We start from the raw sequence: 20,188 nt of genomic DNA, 5'->3' as shown, positions 1-20,188 counted from the left end.
TGATCAAACTTGTACACAGAGATTCACAGTAGCATTATTCATTATAACTAAAAGGTGCGACAAACCCAAATGTCCACCAGCAGATAAAAGGATAAACAAAATGTGGTATATCCATACAAAGGACAATTAGCTATAAAAAGGAATGAACTACTGATCCATTTTACACTGTGGATGTACCTTGAAAACATTATACTAAATAAAAGCCAGACATAAAAAGTCACACTGTATGATTCCATTTACATGAACTGTGCAGAATGTACAACTCCATAGACACAGAAAGCAGACTGGAGGTTGCTGGGGCTGGGGAAGAGGAGAAGTGGGGGCAACAGCATAATGGTTATGGGGTTTCTGTTGGGGTGAACGTTTTGGAACCAGATACAGTGGTGACTGCACAACGTGGGGAATGCGCTAAACGCCACCAAACTGTTCACTTTAAAAAAAACGGTTACTTTTGCTATGTGTGTTTCACCTCAATTTAAAAAAGCAATTAAAGTTGTCCTGTTTTCCTCTAGGGAGGAGGTCCTCTTTCCTCTGTGAACCAAGTTAGTAAAAAACAGAAGGGGTTCCCCTATTTTGTGAAAAGAACCGAAGAAAGTGAGGGGAGGGGCAGCGCAGTGCTCAGAGGAGCAAGGAGGGCTTTGCTCCTCGATGCCCTGGCCACGCCCTCTCTCCTCTCAAGACCCACGTGCTTCAAACAAACATCAGCTGAAAAGCACTGCAGAAAAAAAACGGTCTTGTAGGTGTCAGCAGAGTTCCTGACCATCTGCCGGGGGCTGTCCAAGTTGGAGCAAACACAGTAAGGAAGTGACCACACAATTACAGTATGTGTTTGTTAATAAAAGTAAGAGCAAAACTTTCATGTCTTGCCTACAGAGAAGAAAATACACAATTTATTTTTATTAAGAGAAATAACTCACTTGCTGTGGGTTTAATTTTGCTGACTTCTTCATTCACAGTAGAGACAGAAGCCAGTGGAGCTTGCTGTCTATTATCTGCAGATCTTGGCTGAATAGAATCATGAATATCTACAGATTTCTGTGATATCGTATCCTAATAAAGTAAAAAAATTCATTTTAAGTACAATGAATAAAGCTTAACGATGAAAATAGTTTCTATTACACTGCTTTTAAAAAAATTACGTTGTGTCCCTATGAAAATCACATTGTACACACTGCAATGATGGACATCCTGGGTAAGTTATTACCTGCACATGGGTAAGAGCTGATAATCTTTTAGAGAAAAGCTTCCTTTCTGACCCCACTGAGATCAGGCCTGACACCACCCAAGAGCAACAGACAGAAATGCTAATAAGCTTCACTACGTGGAAACACTTGTCAGCAATACCCATGAATTGTCATGAAATCGAAACAGAAACACACATGGTGGGCAGGGGTTTCTGCGAGTTTTGTGCAGGCTGAGCCCAGGAAAGCTTTGTAGGGGTGCATTTAGGGAAGGATATTGTCACCCAAGAAACCAGCAACCAGAAAGGTCAGTGAGAAGGTGACCAACTAGGAGAGCAGAACATGGAGGGAAGCTGAGGGTCAAGCCCAACAGAGCCACTCCAGACCCGGCTCCAGCTGTGTGTCACCTTTGGGAAACCAATGGACCTTCCGGAGCCGAGGTTTTCTGATCTGGAATCTGAAAATGGAGATGACACTTTCCTTGCAGGTTGTTAAGGACTTGGCAGTAAATCCTTAACGCTTTAACAAGCCTTTGACAGTAGAGGTGTCAGACGATATATGGCAGCTGACATCACAGCTTTACTTGGTTCCAGCAGGAGACCAGATGCACGGCCAGGGCAGCTGCAGCTCCCGGACGGAGCCAAGGAAGAGACTGAGCAGCCTCGAGGGGCACCACTGGGCCCACCGCATCGGCCCAGCAGCAGGCAGAGTCGCCGAGCGCGCGCCCCGGCACACGCTGTTCTAACGACTTCATGTGCAGCAGCAGATCTAATTCCCACCGCAGGACTCACTTTAACAGGAGGTTAAGTAACTTGCTAAGGCTGCAGAGCTTGTCAGTGCAGAGCCATGATTTGATTTGGGGTCTGGCGTCACAGCCCACCCTGCAAACTACGACACTGTACAGCAGAGGGAGCACAAACAAAAGCCCCCAGAGCAAGCGGGGAGCGGGCCGAATTTAAGGAAAACAAAAAAACAAGAGCAAGCTCATCCTGGGCTGGAAACAGGACGTCATAAGTGGTGGAGTCTGTGATGAACGAACAACTCCAGCGGATCAGGGTCATGGAGCAATGCGGGCCCGATATGCCACATGTCACAGTTCTCAAGACACGTTCAGAGTGGTGCTCTTCTGTGAGACCTACGTTTTAGCCACTGACAATTAGTTAAGAAATTAAAAAGCTGTGGGAGACAGATCAGGTCAGTGGGCATAGATTTGCTACCTCTGGCTTCCTGGGTTTAAAATTCAATAACATTAGTGGGAGAACAGCAGAAATCTGAATGAAGCCAGATTGTAGTATTGTTTCAATAGTAATTCCCTATTTTGTTAACTGCACCGTGACTATATATATTTACTTATTTTATGGAAAACACACTAAAAATTTTAGGGAAAAAAGGGTGTGTTATTTTCAAATTATTTTCAAAGAATCCAGAAAAATGTATGTAGGGAGGTGGGGGAGTGAGAGAAGAGGGAGGTGGAAATAAGAAAGCAAACGTAGTACAGTGATAACACTTCGAGAAACCTGGTGTGATGGTCAGTTTCCTGCGTCAATTTGGCTGGGCTGTAGTAACCAGTTATTCAATTAACCACTATTCCAAGTGTCGCTGTGAAGGCATTCTGTGGATGTGGTGAACACTTACAGTTACGGCTGTAAGTTAAGGAGACGATCCTCAATAATATGGGTCAAGTCTCATCCCGTGAGTTGAAAGGCCTTAAGGGCAAAACAGATTTCCCTGAAGAAGTTCTGCCTGTGGACTACAGCTGCCCAAGAGTTTCCAGCCTGCCCACCTGCCCTATACTTTCCAACCTTGCCAGCCCTCACACCTGCTTAAGCCAATTCCTTGAAATTAAGGGGAAAAAACATATAGGGATACATATATATATATATATTACACACACACACACACGTATAGATAAATATGGACACACACAGGTGTAGGTTATCTCCTACTGGCTCCAATTCTCTGGAACTGGAGAACACTGACTGATACAGATTTTGGTACCATGAAGTGGGTGTGGCCATAACAAAGACCTAAAAATGTGGAAGTGGCTTTGGAACTGGGTAATGGTAGAGGCTAGAAGAGTTCTGAGGCGTACAATAGAAAAAAACCTAAACTGACCTGAAGAGACTGTTGGTAGAAATATGGATGTTAAACTCAGTTCTGGTGAGGATTCAGAAGGAATAATGCCTGGTAGAGAAAGCTTCCATCATCCTAAAGAATATATATATATATATATATACATACACACACACACACACACACACACATGGTCATGACTAGAACGCTGATAGAAATATGAACATTAAAGGTGCTTCTGGGGCTTCCCTGGTAGCACAGTGGTTAAGAATCCACCTGCCAATGCAGGGGACACGGGTTTGAGCCCTGGTGCGGGAAGATCCCACATGCTGCAGAGCAACTAAGCCTGTGAACCACAACTACTAAGCCTGCGTTCTAGAACCCATGAGCCACAACTACTGAGCCTGCGCGCCATAACTACTGAAGCCCACGCGCCTCGAGCCTGTGCTCTGCGACAAGAGAAGCCACTGCAATGAGAAACCCGCGCACCACAATGAAGAGTAGCCCCTGCTCGCCACAACTAGAGAGAGCCCGCGCGCAGCAACTAAGACCTAAGGCAGCCAAAATAAATACATAAATAAATAACTTTATTTGAAAAAAAAAAAAAAGGTGTTTCTGGTGAGATCTCAGAAGGAAATCAGGAACGTGTTATTGGCTACTAGAACGATGGTGATCTTTGTTATAAGTTGCAGAAACCTTGGCTGAATTGTGTTGTACTACTGGGTGGAAAGTGGAACTTGTAAGTGAGGAATGATTCAGAGGGCAAAGCTGAAGCACCAGAGGGAGAAGCCATGGGCCGAGAAGGTAGGGCAGGGTGCCAAGCTACAGAAATTATCCTCAGGCCTTGAAACTTAATGAATTTGCCCTCCTGGGTTTTGAACTTGATTAGGAACAGTGACCCTTTTACTCCTTCCAAGCTTCCCTTCTGGAATGAGAATGTTTACCCTGTGCCTGCCCACCACTATATTTTGCAGCAGTTACTCTGTTCTACAGGTTCACAGGTCCATAAATGGAGAGAAATTTTGCTCCAGAATAGACCACATACCTGATTTAGATGACTTAGATGATGAGATCTGGGACTTTTGATAAGATGATATTTACATGACATTTTGGACTTGGTGTTGATGCTACACTAAGTTGAGACTCCGGGGATGTTGGGATGGCATAAATGACTTTGCCCGAAAGACAGACATGAATTTTGGGGCACCAGAGGATAAATAATGGGTTAAACAGTGGCCCCAAAGAGGTAAGTCCAAGTCCTAACCTTTGGTACTTGTGAAGGCTACATGGAAACAGAGTCTTTAAAGTTAAGGATCTTGAGATGAGATCATTCTGAATTTGGGGAGGACCCTAAACCTAATGGCTAGTGTCCTTAAAGGAGAAAGGAGGGAGAGATTTGGCTTCACACAGCTACGTTAACATGGAGGGATGTGTGTACAAGCCAAGGACACCAGGGGCTGTCGGCAGCCACTAGAAGCTAGAGGAAGCAAAGAAGGCTTCTCCCTAAACACCCTGGGAGGGAGTGTGGCCCTGCTGACGCCTTGAGTTCGGACCTCTGGCCTCCAGAGCCGTGACAGAATAAATTTCTGTTGTTTTAAGCCACTAAGTTTGTAGTAATTTGTTATGGCAGATCTAGGAAGCCAATAAGCTGCGTGAAGGGTCTATCAGAATTCTTTAAACTGCTTTTGTAACTTTTCTCTAAGGTGAAATTATATCAAAGTTGAAAGTTTAAATAAAATAACATCCAATAATATCTTCAGCTTGGTATGTAAATCCTTATGTGAACTGGTGCCTGCCTCTTGCGCTCTCAAGATCCTTTTACTCTGTGTCAAGACCATCTATATTTTACGACATCTTTTTAAAAGAGCTGGGCTCATATAAAAGAATCTGCCCCACGGTAGAGTACTTACCACAAATAGTTAAGTAATTTAATATATGCTTTATCTGTTAAAACTTACCAGCTGTTTTTCACTCACAGGAGATGGAGGTGCAGGAGCAGCTTCTCCAGAAGCAGGACGCCAGGTCAAGAGCCTTTAAAACACCAAAATCACACCAGTCACTGAGAGTGTGAAGCACGCCGCATCCAACATGTTTTGAAATGAAACGAGCTGGGAAGCAAGTTCAAGGTGTCCTACAAATGATCCAGGTGCCATCAAGTCATTTAGCAAGACTATGTCTTAGTTTTCCAATCAGTAAAAACTCCACTACAATTCAATTCCAAACTTATCCCTTAGAAAAAGATGATAATTAACCATAAAATACAGTATTTACAATATTGTAATACAAAATACAATAAATTTTCCTTAGATTATTACATTTACAGTAACTAAAACAAATGCTGAGATTTTCTTTTTTTCAATTCAGAACCACCGCTTGGTTTAATCTGGATGAATAAAATCTTATTAAATCACTTCATTATGACCCAAATTTTAAATCATCAGACTAAAAGTTTGGGTATATAAAAGATTTAATTCATGTATTTGTTATGGTTTTACAGGAGTCTGATTTGCAATAAACGCAAATTCAAAGAACACTGAGATATTTTAAAAAGGATTTCTGTTATGAGAAATCACTAATTACTATCAAACCTTTCATGTCCATCATTCAATATACAAATATAAAGTTGTATAAACTCTTCTTACGCATGTGGAATTGTGGTTTTGAAGATGTCCAGTGTGCAGTTACAAGTTTTATCCCAGACTTCTAGGGTAAATTTCTCACCATTCAGAATGACAACATTCTCTAAGCAGTTCGTACCAGATCGCGCTAACTGTTCATTGTCTAGAAAAGAAAAGAGCAATTCACTTGGGTATTACCAGGGTCACATTGAACACTTTGTGTCACTTATCTGGTACGGACCTACCTTGCTGCACACACCAGTAGAGCTGGGCAAAAATGTCATCCAAAAGTACATCACTGAGTACTTCTAAATACTGGGTGAACACATCGCAGATAGCATAAAGCGCATGATTACATGTCGTCGTCATCCACTCAGCTTTCTACAGGGGAGACAGTCATTAAATGAAGGTCAGGCCGTTCATCAACTACTAGAATTTCAAAGAAATATGTTTCCATATTTAAAACGTAGGTCTGTAGGTTCCTTTCAGAGCACTCAACTCCTTGAATGTGACATTCACCTCAACTTTATATCTGATCTATTTCTCTTCATTATCCCATAACCATCTGCATATAAAATAACTATTTTCTGGGCCTCCCTGGTGGCGCAGTGGTTGAGAGTCCGCCTGCCGATGCAGGGGATACGGGTTCGTGCCCCGGTCTGGGAGGATCCCATATGCCGCGGAGCGGCTGGGCCCGTGAGCCATGGCCGCTGGGCCTGCGCATCTGGAGCCTGTGCTCCGCAACGGGAGAGGCCACAACAGTGAGAGGCCCGCATACAGCAAAAAGAAAAAAAAAAAAAAACTATTTTCTGCACTGTTTTATTGAAAAAAAAAATCACTGCATTGTCTGGCTGTTAACGCTATGACTTTTCAAACAATTGACACTAATAACAACAGTTGGTCTTGCTCCAGAATATGACAGAACGTGGAAGAAAAATATAGGAAGGCAATGACAAGAATTTATCCAAGTGGGTTAGCATAGGTTTAAAATAAAATGGGTCTAAGTAGGAGACTTCCCTGGTGGCGCAGTGGTTAAGAATCCGCCTGCCAATGCAGGGGACACAGGTTCGAGCCCCGGTCCAGGAAGATCCCACATGCTGAGGAGCAAGTAAGCCTGTGCTCCACAACTACTGAGCCTGCGTTCTAGAGCCTGCGAGCCACAACGACTGAGCCTGCGTTCTAGAGCCCGCGAGCCACAATTACTGAGCCCGCACATCACAACTACTGAAGCCCATGCACCTACAGCTGGTGCTCCACAAGAGAAGCCCGCACACAGCAACGAGTAGTCGTCCCCACTCACCATAACTAGAGAAAGCCCGCGCAGCAACAAAGACCCAACACAGCCCCCCCAAAAGGGGGAGGGAGTGTAAGTAATTTCTTTATTTTTCTCAAATGGACTAATCTGGACTAATTTTTTTTTTTTTTTTTTTTTTTTGTGGTACGTGGGTCTCTCACTGCTGTGGCCTCTCCCGTTGTGGAGCACAGGCTCCGGATGCGCAGGCTCAGTGGCCATGGCTCACGGGCCCAGCTGCTCCGCGGCATGTGTGATCTTCCCAGACTGGGGCACGAACCTGTGTCCCCTACATTGGCAGGTGGACTCTCAACCACTGCGCCACCTGGGAAGCCCCTGGAGTAATTTTTATACATGGTTTTGTGCCAGGGCATAAACATGTACCTACGTAGTCCACTTTATAAAATGTTTTAAGAGTCTACCTGTAGATCTAAAATAAAATTTTGTGCAGGTCAGAGAGGCCCCCAAATTTGCATTTAATACACTATATGGGACAAAACACGAAGACCTGATGTTCCTTCCCACACTTACTGAAACACATACTGTAACTGGTCTGTAGTAAAGACTTTGAAATAAATAAATAAACACGCATTCCTTCTTCAATTCAGAATAAGAAGCCCTATGAATACTAAGGAGAGCTACTGATGTTTTACTTGTGACAACATTAAAATGAGGAAAAGACACTGGAAGTTCAACAAAAACACTGAAAACAAAACCCAATTCATTAACTCACTTCTATCCCCAAATTGCATTGTTTATAAAGACTTACTACTATATTATAATGCCGTAAAGAAAAAATTTCTAGGATTTTTTTCTGTTCACCGTGCTTAAATTTGAAATACTAAAATGTATTAGGGAAAAAAAGAACCTTCTGACTTCACTGTGTTAAATGAAAATCTCATGTTCTCTTACCTCTGTCTGCTGTTCTGGCAATTTCATGTTGTCAAAGATTCTGAAAACAATTCTAAATAAATCCTGCCACCAGTGTTTTTCATAAGTGTGGCCATAAGTTTTCATTATTTCAAACATTACTGTTAAACCCCTAAAATGATAAAATGTAATTAGGAAAGCTATAATACAAAAAAGCATACCACATTAGTATCCCCCTCCTAAAACAGTTTTTATAGTTAGTGCACAAAGTTACTGAAAGCAAAGTTTAAAACTGGTTTTAAACTAACACATGATACTGAGCTTTAAAAAAATTTAGGTTGTAAAACAGGCTTCTTTAGGATGCATCATTTAGGAAAAAACTCCAAAGGACTTGGCCTGAAAATTTTTTCTTCTACTTTTCTTCCACTCCCACCCCATCATTCCAGCATTTAAAAAATGTAAATGGAATTATAGATTGAGAAAGATCATCATTTGGGTGAATATTAATTTTGTGGCACTGTGGCCACGGAAATCAGTCTAAGAACAAATAAAATTAGATTTTGGAAAATCTTTTTCAAAGAGCTATAGGAATTTTTAGTTAACACTCTAATTGTTCATATAATATCCTCAAACTGAAGGATTTATCAAACTAATCCACTAAGACACTAGTGTGGGCAGGGTGTCTGTTTCCTGCTGTATCCCAGGCCAGAGCAGCACCTGTCACACAGGGGCACACAGTTAAGTGTTCCTTGAACAAATAAACTGCTTTCATATCCCATTCTTCTCTTTTGAATAAGTGTTAAAACTAAAACTCAAAATTGCCTTCTGATTCCTTATTACCTTTCTTGAAATAATGCCTTCATGTAAACATTAAAAAGCTTGATCTTTTCTCTATACAGTAATTTCTTCTAGTAAAATATAGGTACCCTTCCACTTAGAAAAGGTTTATATTTCGAAAAGTCTGACAGTAAGCCAGAACAAAATTTCCTTTGAAACACTCCATAAGGACTGGTACGTGGTCTAGTTCATTTGCTGCTGTGCTACCCCCGGGCCTAGTACATGCCTGATACATAATAGGCTCTAAACAAGTATTTGTTCAATAGGTGTGTAAAATAACATTATGGTAGTTCAGTCCTACGGCAAGTTCACAACAGTTTATTTGATCTGTAAGATACCTAATGTGTAAAATCAGAAGTAAAGGAACTACAGTAAAGGGATTCCTGTGGAAGAAACACACTCTGTCTTCCCCAGGAGAACCGTGTCAGAGTTCCATGTCTCCCCTGCAATGGGACAAGGCTCCCTCTTCCTCCCACTCCAAGTAAACTGGATGCTAACTAACCCCCAGAGCTGGGGTGAGTGGATGTGAAAATCCTGTTTCTTCCAGGCCCCCAAAGCAAGCACAGATCTAGAGAGGTTTCCAAGGCTTTTTACTATGGAACAAGTTTTGATGAATACTTAAGTTGCTGGTGTAGGGAAAAAGAATGGGTAGGGCTCCAGGTTAATTATTCAACCCTAAATCTACAGAATTTTGAGGGACTCAAATGAGAATGCATTTGAAAGTACTTTGTAATTAGTGTGTTATACAAATCGTAGTGCTGCGTTTTAAAGTGTAATCTAAATAACTGCCTTTACAAATCCTGGAATGACGTAAGAAAATCAAAGCCATCACTGAACAAAGTTAACTCATATTTTCCCTCTTTTTTACCAACTAGAACATTCCTTTTCTCTTCTCTTTAACAACTAAACCCATCCATAATCTGAACATAGGATAGGGTGAGAAGCAAGGTAGTGTGGTCCCAGACAAGGACAGGCTGAGAGGCTAAGAAAGCAGGTAGGTCTACGTCAAACAGACTTCTACAAATAAACAAGGGCAGGGAGCGGGGTGCTGAGTTTCCATGACTCGTCAGTTATGACATGTTCGTTGCTCTACTGAAGTGGCTGGACATTTGAAAGCTGTATACCTAAATAATTTAGAGTTATATGAATTGGGGGCCATCTTGAATTTTATCAAGTTTCCTAACAGGTCCACTGACAAAAATTCCTCAGTGCCTACATGTGAAATATAACGTCATATGTGCTTGTGATTACTAAATTCTATAACAAGTTTCCAAGGTGTGAGTCATATTTTGGATTATTTTCTATTTCACAAAATTTGTTATAACAAATAGCACTATAAAAGTGAAACATTTCTTAGGCTATAAAACAAACTTAACCTTGGCTGGGGATAGGTGTGGTTCTGGCGTAAGTGGTGGAAGGAGAGATTCATTCTTTCATTATATTCTATCACTGATTTGTTACAAGTCTATACTACCTTTCTGATGCACTGTTGAGAGACGTTAGGATACACAAGTTGGTCATTTCAATTTGGCCATCAAAAATACAGGGTGAGAAAAGCAATACTATGGGATTGATGTGAACTCTAACAAATTCATAACAACTTCTTATAACTGTAAGAAGTGTGCACTGAGTACTTGTCTGGTTACATTATACCCATAATAGTTTCTTTACAAATGGACTGGATATTCATATAGATCTTTTGTTGAGAATATACTTTTGAAAGAGTTCAATTCTTTTTGAACAGGCCTATATTATTCAAAACTATGTTACTGGCCAGTCTTCAAAAAGCAACGGTCCTTCACCTAAAGTCCATCAAAGACATGCATTTGGAAATTCTTTTATCATTCATCAGAAGATGAATTTTGGTGCTAACTTCAATTTCTGATTGGAAACAAATGTATGAAAGACAGAATGTGTAAATTAACATAGAACCTAAAACTCAAAGTAGGCCACAGTCAAATTTTAAGGAAAAGTAATTTATTTCCATTTTTTATTGTTGCTCTACTTAACATATTTTAAAATCTGCCTATCGAATAACTACTATACTTAATAAAATTGAACTGGCGTTCATATAAGTTGATTTGATTAAAGTAAGAATAAGCCTCTCAAAATTTCAATTTCAAGTACTGGCTGTTACCTGGTTCTCACATCTAACTTGCATCTGTTGATGACACAGGACAACTCAAAGAGAGCTGGGAACCATCCCCTCACCCACACCCTGTCTTCAGGTGCCACATTCATGTCGTCACTTGTGTATTCCTTGAAAGCCTTCAAGAAGAAACGCAGGTTTACTAAAGGCAAAACATAATACCTATACATTAAGCATATTATTTCTCCAAAATTTTTTTTAACACTTTACTAATCAAAAGTGAGCAATTTGATAACTTAAAAAAAGATGGAGATTACAACCGCCTATAGAGCACTGGACTAGAAACCAAAAGCTGCTTTCAGCTTCAACTCCATCACCAGTTTTCTGCATTATTCAAGTTTCCATTTTTATCATTTAAATGGTTATTACATCATGCAGCCATGCCACCACACCAGGGAGGTGTGAAGATCAAATGAGTAGATGTACACGAGAACTAAATACCCCACAGGTTCGTGTCAGTATGTAGTAAAAATCTATGAAGCATCACTGCTCCTTAGGACAGTTACAAGATAGACTCAGATATGCAAGTCAGAGCTGGCAGCCAGGCTGCCAATTCAACCTTTCACTTCAGTGCTTAAGCCTGCACTCATCCACGGTCAACCTCAGTATATTAAGGTAATGGCTAAAAACACAGGCTTGGGTTCAAATCCTAGGTCTCCTTTACTATCCCCCGCATGCAGGGGCACATTTTTAACTTCCTTGTGCCTCAGATTCCTTATGTACATGGGGCTACAACACAACCTATCCCATAAAGCTGTTATGGAATATTAAACAAGTTAATACACGTGAAACACTCAGAAAAATACCTGACATCTTCAACAAATGTAACCATAACTCAGATAATTCTGAAAAATAAATACTTCATATCCCCTCAATTCCCAAATAAACTTAGATCTCTGACTGGAGATAAAAGCTCAGTAACATTTTGTTTACTAAATGATGCTATACCTGAGGTCTATCAGACACATATTTTGCACAATGGCGAATAAGTCGAATTGCTTCCATACTTGTGTCTGGGAAAGCTGCATTGCATGCAAATTCAGACAAACATTTCACTGCATCCTGGAAAGAATCAATGGTTGCTGGAAAGTGCTTTTCAAACACAAGGGCTATACGAGAGAAAAACACATAAATATAATTATCAACTTTCAGCTTTTCTTAATTATACCTCAAATACACCAACCTCTAGATGTAATGGATACTTCTTAAAGATTAAGGGTTTTAATGTCCAATAGACATTGGTTCCAACGTCTGTCCTGACCAGTTACTTGACTGCCTTGAGTAGTAGAAACAGGGAAACAGGTCTGTGTTTTGTTTACACTATAAAGCCAGTACCTAATAGAGTGACTGGTACACAGTAGATACAAAATCAACGGTTGTTGAGTGAATATTCAAAATTACATTTAATCTCTCTGTATCTGAGTTTCTTAATCTATAAAATGGTGATAATAATATGCACAGGATAGTGGTAAGCACTAAATAAAACGTAAGTAAAATGCTTAGCACTGTGCTTAGTTTACTTAATTCAAGCAAGCACTCAATAAATGACAGCTATGATGACGTCATCATTCTTGACGTTGATGATGATGACATCATTATCTTCTAGAGAGGCTTAATTTAGATCCTTAGTATTTTATTCTTCTTTAAAGTCAAAGGAGGCTGTGTAGTGCAGTGGTGAAGAACAAATGCTGTGCTTTAAGACTCTCTGGCTTTGCATCTCAACTCCATCACTCACTAGTTTTGTGCCTTTAGACAAATTACTTAACCTCACTGGGTCTGAGTTTCCTTATCTATTAAAAACAAAGAGAGAGATAATAAAGATATTTATCTCATACAGTTGCTGTGAAGACTGAAGAAAATGCATGCAAAGTGCTTGTAGCGCTTGCCACCTAGTAAACATTCGATAAATGTTAACTATAACATTATAATGATGATAATACTGTCACTATTTGCTCTGCTTCTGTAGGCAAGACTTGGAAAACTTAAAGCCCATAACTTTATACTTGAATTATCTTCTGAACACATTAGAGTTTTGTTTTCTTTAACTTGAACAGAGCTTAGAGAACACTCACTGACAATATGCCCCGTTGTTTGGAATGCAAGTTCAACTATGCTTTCATCTTGATCAGATGCCGCTAGATGAAACACAGAGAAAATGTTCTTCCATCCAGACCGAATGTTAGCCGCTTGAGAATTAACCATCTGTGCTATACACCGTACAACCATATCTCGAATTGTTGGAGACCTAAAATATTAATACAATTGCTTGGATAAAACTCATCAGGTTTTCTCCCTTTTCTTCTGTTTTTCCCCCTACTGTGGAAAATAAGGTATTTTTCTGATATTAAGCAATTCAACAAATATAATACCTGTTCCGTTTCATTATATGTTCAAAAGGTCTTAAGAAATCCTTCTGGAATCTGAAATTAGCAAGCTCCCCTTTCTCTAAGAACTTCATTGACAACTGCCTCAAGGAGTCTACTGCAAAAATAGCTACATCTTCATTAGGATTACAGCCAACCTGTAATGGCAACAGAAATACAGGGTGCTAATACCAGCAGTGAAACTTGCTAATTCTTTATTTTCTATTTTAGAAAAAATATATAATTAATAGCATAGATAGGTAAATTCAAAGATTCTCCATAAAGGCACTAAGTGTACTAACAATATTTCTCAACAAGAAGAACATATTTTAACTAAATTCTTAAAACCTAGAGCAATTATTTCTAAAGGAAAGAACAGGACTCAAAGGGTTTTCTAAATCCAAGTACAAAAATGTAATAAAAAACTGCTTGGAAAGGAAAAAGGTCTCAATTAGATTATGATAAGGAAATTTTAAACAACAAAAAATTACAAATTAAGCAAATCCTATAATTACTCAAATACCTTATTAAAATGATCTCCAATAACTTCCCAAATTCGAGACCACTGCAATCTTATTCTTCCCATGTTGTAATATGATATTTCTACTATTTTTTGTAGACTAAACATTCTTGGATGTGTAGTGGAAAGTAATTCATCCATAGACACAGCACAGAGCCAACGGACAAAATCCACTATAACATAAATAGATTAACATTTTAAAAACTTAACTTTGAAGTCTTTTAAGCCAAAAATCAGTTTTTAAGTGGAGTAAATGTACATACTTACCAATAGCATTTCCATCTAGCCTTGTGGACCCTGTAAATATTCTAAAGAAAAAAATATAATTCAAAAACTTGTAACGTCTCACTTCTGATACATCAATTCAAAAGTAAGTGGCCTGGGGTACGAGCTACTTTTATCTGTTTTAAGGGAACAAAAAATCAGGTAATCAAATGAATATTTTTTATCATGTATTTTAGTAACAAGTATAGCTTAGATGTTCCTCCCTCCCTCCTTTGTACCGAATGATATATTAGAGTACACATACATTGTTGTAATTTTATTAGTAAATTTATAAACACTAGGAAAGGTATCTTATGAGAGTCTTAGAATAAGAAAAATGTTAAGTTGTAAAACTAATAATTGGCATACACAAAACAAGATTTTTCAATTTTCCTGAGTATTTACCCACATTAAACATGTTCTTAAAATGAAAACTTCTACTTTATTTTTATAAGCAATGTGTGTTTGATTAAAAAACTCACTTATGTTAAATTACAAATGGTTAATAGAACCTTGCAAATAGTCTCCAACAGTTTAACCAACAAGTGGCTAACCCACTTTTCTTACGGCATTCAAATGGTTAGAGCTAAGCTATGCTGTCCAGCTTTGCCCTGCCTTCTTCACTGAGCTCTTTTACTGTGCTTCAAAGTTTCATAAAAGATTTCAGCATAAACATATTAGTCCTCTTATTTTAAAGTCTGCATCTTTATCCATGTTCCGAGTTTGTAACCAAGGATTTGATGTGACTTCCAGGATGAGCTCATATTCCGTAATTTAAAATGTACATCATAGTATTTGCACAATAAAAAGGAAACCTCAAAGGCAGGAGCAGGTCAACTATTAAACCTAGAAATAACAGTCGTCATAGTAACAGTAATAGCTACCAACAATCACCAGGTGGATACTATCCTAACTGCTTTATATATATATCCACTCACATAATAATCACAATAATGAGGTGTGTATATACTATTATATTCCCAATTTTATCAACATAGAAACTGAGGCACAAAGATATTTAATAATTTTCTGAAAGTCACAGGACCAGTAAGTGTTAGAGACAAGAATCAAACCAGGACAGGCAGACTCCAGAGTCCACCCTCTCAACCATTTTGCTATACTGCCTCACACTTACCTGAGCAAAACATAATTTAAACATTTAAAATACATTCTAGTTTTTTCCTACTACCACTATCTAAAAATTCTGGGTATATCATGATTTTTCAACCTCAACGTCCTTGAAGGTCTATGCATCCTGGTAATGAGTAACAAAAACAAGATAGGAAAAATGGCTTAAAAACTGACGAGGCAATAACTCAGAATCTGATCTCGTGCTAAAGGGGTATCTTGAGATTTCCTATATTGCTCTTATCAGTAGAACAAAACAACAGTTCAAAAATCTGACTGAAAACACAATCTGGGAGAAAAAGTAAGAGGAATGGGGCCCCACTGAATCCACTGGTTAGACTGGATCCAGAAATTTAAAATATACCAAGCCTACAAACCTCTCACATCAACAAAAATGAGATTCGCTAGACTATGCATTAGGAATGTCATTAAGCTGTTTCTCAAACTAGAGGTATTCTCATGGAAGGCAATGGCTATAAAAACCATACCACAAAGAAGGTCAAAAGTAAACAGTACAGGGGAAACAACAGGAAAAGGAACAGAAGAAACGAGAAAGCTTTTTTTCTTTTTTTTAACTGAGAAGGAAGCAAATGACAAAGCATATAGTTTGAGTAAAGAACAGAAGCTGAGATGGCGATTATATGCAACTCCAGGGGAAAGCAGCAATGACTCCTCTAAACGTGGTGAGATGGTGAAGAACAGAGGCAACAAGAACAGAGGAGATCATCAGCAAACAGGTTCTGGAGACTCAGGAGACACTGGAACGGAGGTGGAGCGTGCATCCTGAAACAGGGCATTTAAATTCCTACTCACTTGGGTAGCCTCTGAGGGGTCACTCTATTTCTAGTAACGCTCCACTAAAGATAAGCCATATGGTGGAGCACAGCAGTCTGTGGAGGCATTTAACGTTAAGCCTTAATATACTAAGGCAGGAGAACAGAGCTGTGTTTCACAGAATCATCTATGAAATGGATTCTACATGCCATGTATGAAAAGCAGAGAACAGAAGCATGAGAATCTTGTGTGTTAATATTAAAAGACGTTGCCTGAGAAGTACCAGTAGGAAAAAAAATTGATAGATTACTGAATTCATTCACATTATGATAGCAATGTAACCATGCAAAAAAAAAAAGATAAAACTTGCAGATTCTGGATCAAATAAACTTTTAGCTGTATGCAACATACAGGCAGACTAAATTACTGTGTATTTAACATTTTCATAGTGAAAATATCCGAGGTAACATTTACTGCTCGGACCCAAACGAAAGATGTTTATGAGCAAACACAGCTGGGGAGGAGCTGTCCATATTTTCGGATAGGTGACAGAACATTCCAAAGTGAGGGACGGGTCAGTATAAAGCTAGATCTGGTGTGCTTAAAAAACAATAATAAAAATAAAAACTATGGTACTAAATAACTGTTTTTTAACTTTCAGGGGGTAAATCATTCCTGGACAAAATCCACCCCTGCGAAGTTTAGTAATACTTATGAAGTATCTGGTTTAACAATGCCTAGCAAATGTTTCCCTAGCAAATCCTAGAGGATCAGGTACTCCAGATTAAAGTGTCCTATATTCTCCTAAATTCTAACAGTACAGGATTCCAAATACAAAAGTGAAGATAATCAGAAAATTTTACCATTTTAAAGCTTCTGATGGAACCACATATATTTTTCCATTGATTAAGAAACAGAAGCTATATATAATTAAGCAAAGAAAAATTATTTTATTTTCCATATTTAGTTCCTGTACTTGTCATATCAGATTATCCAGAACAATAGGCCTAGGGACAGAAAAATGACTTTTTTTGCTGGACAAGTACAGAACTTTCCAGGATGATGCCTGACAATACTCTCACCACTGTCTTGAATACCAGGGATATCTCACTGAATTAGCTTATAGACTAGAATCAGAATATTACAAATAAGAATAAACTCAGATACTCAGAAAGGAATTCAGAAGAAATTTAACAAGGAAGTGATATGTACCACATAAGAATAAACTAATCTTATAACAAATCAAAGAGGTAACTTTTAATGCTTTCACTATAAAGTAAAATTTAAATATTGAGCCCTTGTATAAAATTGGACATTGAATTTATGTTGTAGAAGTATCTGGTGATGATGAGTTTGAGACAACGAAGTACTAACAGAATTTGTGCTAAGACTCCTCTGAAACAGCACACATTCTTAAAACGGAGAGGCATATCATTTGTTCAAATGAGTGACATGTCTCCCTGTAACAAACAGTGGACAGCTGGATAAATCAGAACTGGCTTTGGTCATATGAAATATATTAAGGAAACAGACTGTTGCCTGAATAGATTCTCATAATGACAGTGAAGATGATTTTCTGGATGGCTAGAAAACCATTTGGAAGATATCTATCCTAGTAGTAGAAGGGCAGATATTACACTGCTCTGGAGCTGTACATGCAGGCAGAGAGGTTGAACACACTCAGAGATATGCTGCCTGAGTGTATATCTCGGTGCCACTCCTCCAGATTCTCTACTAATGAAAGGGTTATGGTAATAATCAAGACAAGATTAGCCTGGTTGTGAGAATGAGCAAATTATCTAATTCCCCTCGTCTCAGGTTCCTCATTTGTAAATTGAGGACAATAATACTACTTATCTCAGAGGCTGCTGAAAGGATAAAATGAAGGAACACATGGAAAGCACTTTGTTTTCTTGGTTTGTTTTAAAGTGAATCGGTTATACATATACATCTACCCAACTCTTTATTAGATCCCCTTCCCAGAAAGCACCTGGAAGAGTGCCAAGCAGCACATGCTAAGCCTCTGAGTTGTACAGTAGGTATAAGATGATACACAATCTTTTTTCAACCTTCACAAGAGAAAGGCAAATTACCTCCTTCCCTCAAAAAAAAAAAAAAAAAAAAAAAAAAAAAAAGGAAAGCAAGTGGCCATTGGACATGAAGAATTCTTTTCAAGGATAAAGTCCCAGGGAGCACTGCCAGGGCCAGGAGCAAATGAACACTTGGGTCTGTCCATACTCAGAGCAAAAAGGTTTTATCCAAAGCAAAGTCAAATAATGGATCAGCATGCGTCTCTAAGCACCAAAAAAATTACAGTACCTATTATATTTTTGAAAGTTTCCATCAGAAGTGTTAAAAAAAATTTAAACATCAGTGTTGTAAAATGTTAAGTTTCAATTATTTGGGCATCCATCTGGAAAAAGCTCATCTTCAAAAAAAAAAAAACCACTAGATATTGTTTTACACACTGGGAATTTTTAAAATCTAGAATAAACTAAATATTCTACAGCAAAATAAACCATAGTATAGATTTTCTTTTAGAAAACAAACTAAAAGTGAGGAATATCTGGTAATGTAGATAATATACAAATTCTGAAATCCTATTCAAAGAAGTTTATAATGAGAACTGCCAGCAAACCCCTTCATTTTACCCATAATGCAATCCTGTATCATACACTCAAAAAGACAAATTATACTCTATTTTCAAACAGGGATAATAAGGGAAGTACATTTTTTATAAAGGAAATTTTAAAAAAATAAAGAAAAAAAAGAACCGTGTTTTTTCTCATCAAGGTTACAATTTCCCTAATGCCCACTAATGTCTATCACTTAAATTTTCATACTGTTTATCTCCTTCCTATATTCTATGATTTGAAAGCAAAATTATAGGTACTTCATCATTTAAATCACAGCATATCACAATACAGTCTTATATTACTTAAGAGAAGATGTCTTGGCAATAATGTTTCTCTTTTAACTAACGAGCGGATACATCTAAGTGCTACAGAATTAAAACAGTGTCCGTCTGAGAAGGGAATAAAGCAAGCACCTTACCTATCTACGGCAACGACAACACTCTGAGAACTGGTCTCTCCAATGGATTCCTGAATACTTGCTATCTGCTTCCAGTCCACATTTCCTCCAACTGCCACACAGGAAAGAGAGGCATTTCAGTTTGAAAAGGATTCAGTGGAAGAGCACACGTTCAGTTCTAAAACACATTTCTGAAATCAGTTATTTTCCTAATGAAAGAAATCAAGCTTTGGGGGAGCGATTCTTTTGGTATCAGTGACCATTTATCAAGGCCAAAGGTGCTTACTGAGCTATATACTAAGTGGTATACAGACATGGTTAAAGACACAAACTGTGTTTGCAAAGATCACACAACTTAGGGGCACTGAGAATTTTGATCACAAAATTAATGACATTAGGAATAATTTCCCTCACTGTTTAAGAAGCACAGCACTAACCCCAGTTCCAAAGATATCTACTAATGGGCATCCCTGGTGGCGCAGTGGTTGAGAGTCCACCTGCCGAGGCAGGGGACACGGGTTCGTGCCCCGGTCCGGGAGGATCCCACATGCCACGGAGCGGCTGGGCCCGTGAGCCATGGCTGCTGAGCCTGCGCGTCCGGAGCCTGTGCTCCGCAACGGGAGAGGCCACAACAGTAAGAGGCCCATGTACCGCAAAAAAAAAAAAAAAAAAGCTATCTACTAAGGAGGATTACCAATTCCATGTATCGATAATTAGATCTCCCCTGTAATGCAGTCTCCAGTCCCATTTACAAATGTTTACTGGAAATTCTACCAGTATGCTGTAATATCCTCTTATTCAAAAGAATCACTCATCTTTTCCCCCAACACTGGTTCCATGTGTTAGGTAGCAAAACAACAATTTCCCCAGTTTTCAAACTCTTAACCTTACAATCATCTTTGATATCCTTCCCTTCCTCCACTTTCACTAAATCTTTCTTTTGGGCTGTTTTTCATATGATTCATTCATTTTCATTCCTACTCGGTTTAGACCGTTGTAATTTCAGGCCCAGATTACTATTACTATATATAACAGTTTCCTCACTGCTTTCCCTTTTGCTGATTTTTCCCCTCTTCAATCTCTCCTT

The 20,188-nt window shown here is 38.8% G+C and overlaps 1 protein-coding gene across 2 annotated transcripts in view; it reads right to left on the bottom strand.

Moving 5' to 3' along the window:
* ARFGEF1 (ARF guanine nucleotide exchange factor 1) overlaps positions 1–20,188 on the bottom strand; it is a 135,748-nt gene that overhangs the window by 10,466 nt on the left and 105,094 nt on the right. For both annotated transcript variants that reach the window (XM_082601026.1, XM_082601025.1), the window contains exons 23-34: positions 19,123–19,213; positions 14,170–14,210; positions 13,906–14,075; positions 13,389–13,540; positions 13,092–13,264; positions 11,968–12,128; positions 11,008–11,138; positions 8,076–8,205; positions 6,118–6,253; positions 5,897–6,035; positions 5,213–5,285; positions 918–1,050 (exon numbers count right to left, since the gene is read on the bottom strand). In XM_082601026.1, the coding sequence (XP_082457152.1) occupies positions 918–1,050; positions 5,213–5,285; positions 5,897–6,035; positions 6,118–6,253; positions 8,076–8,205; positions 11,008–11,138; positions 11,968–12,128; positions 13,092–13,264; positions 13,389–13,540; positions 13,906–14,075; positions 14,170–14,210; positions 19,123–19,213 (1,530 nt within the window). The remainder of the gene's footprint in view (positions 1–917; positions 1,051–5,212; positions 5,286–5,896; positions 6,036–6,117; positions 6,254–8,075; positions 8,206–11,007; positions 11,139–11,967; positions 12,129–13,091; positions 13,265–13,388; positions 13,541–13,905; positions 14,076–14,169; positions 14,211–19,122; positions 19,214–20,188) is intronic.

The sequence above is a fragment of the Mesoplodon mirus genome (genome assembly GCF_964341445.2).
Source record: "Mesoplodon mirus genome assembly, chromosome: 16".
Lineage (NCBI taxonomy): Eukaryota > Metazoa > Chordata > Mammalia > Artiodactyla > Ziphiidae > Mesoplodon > Mesoplodon mirus.
This window is presented reverse-complemented; position numbering and strand designations above follow the sequence as displayed.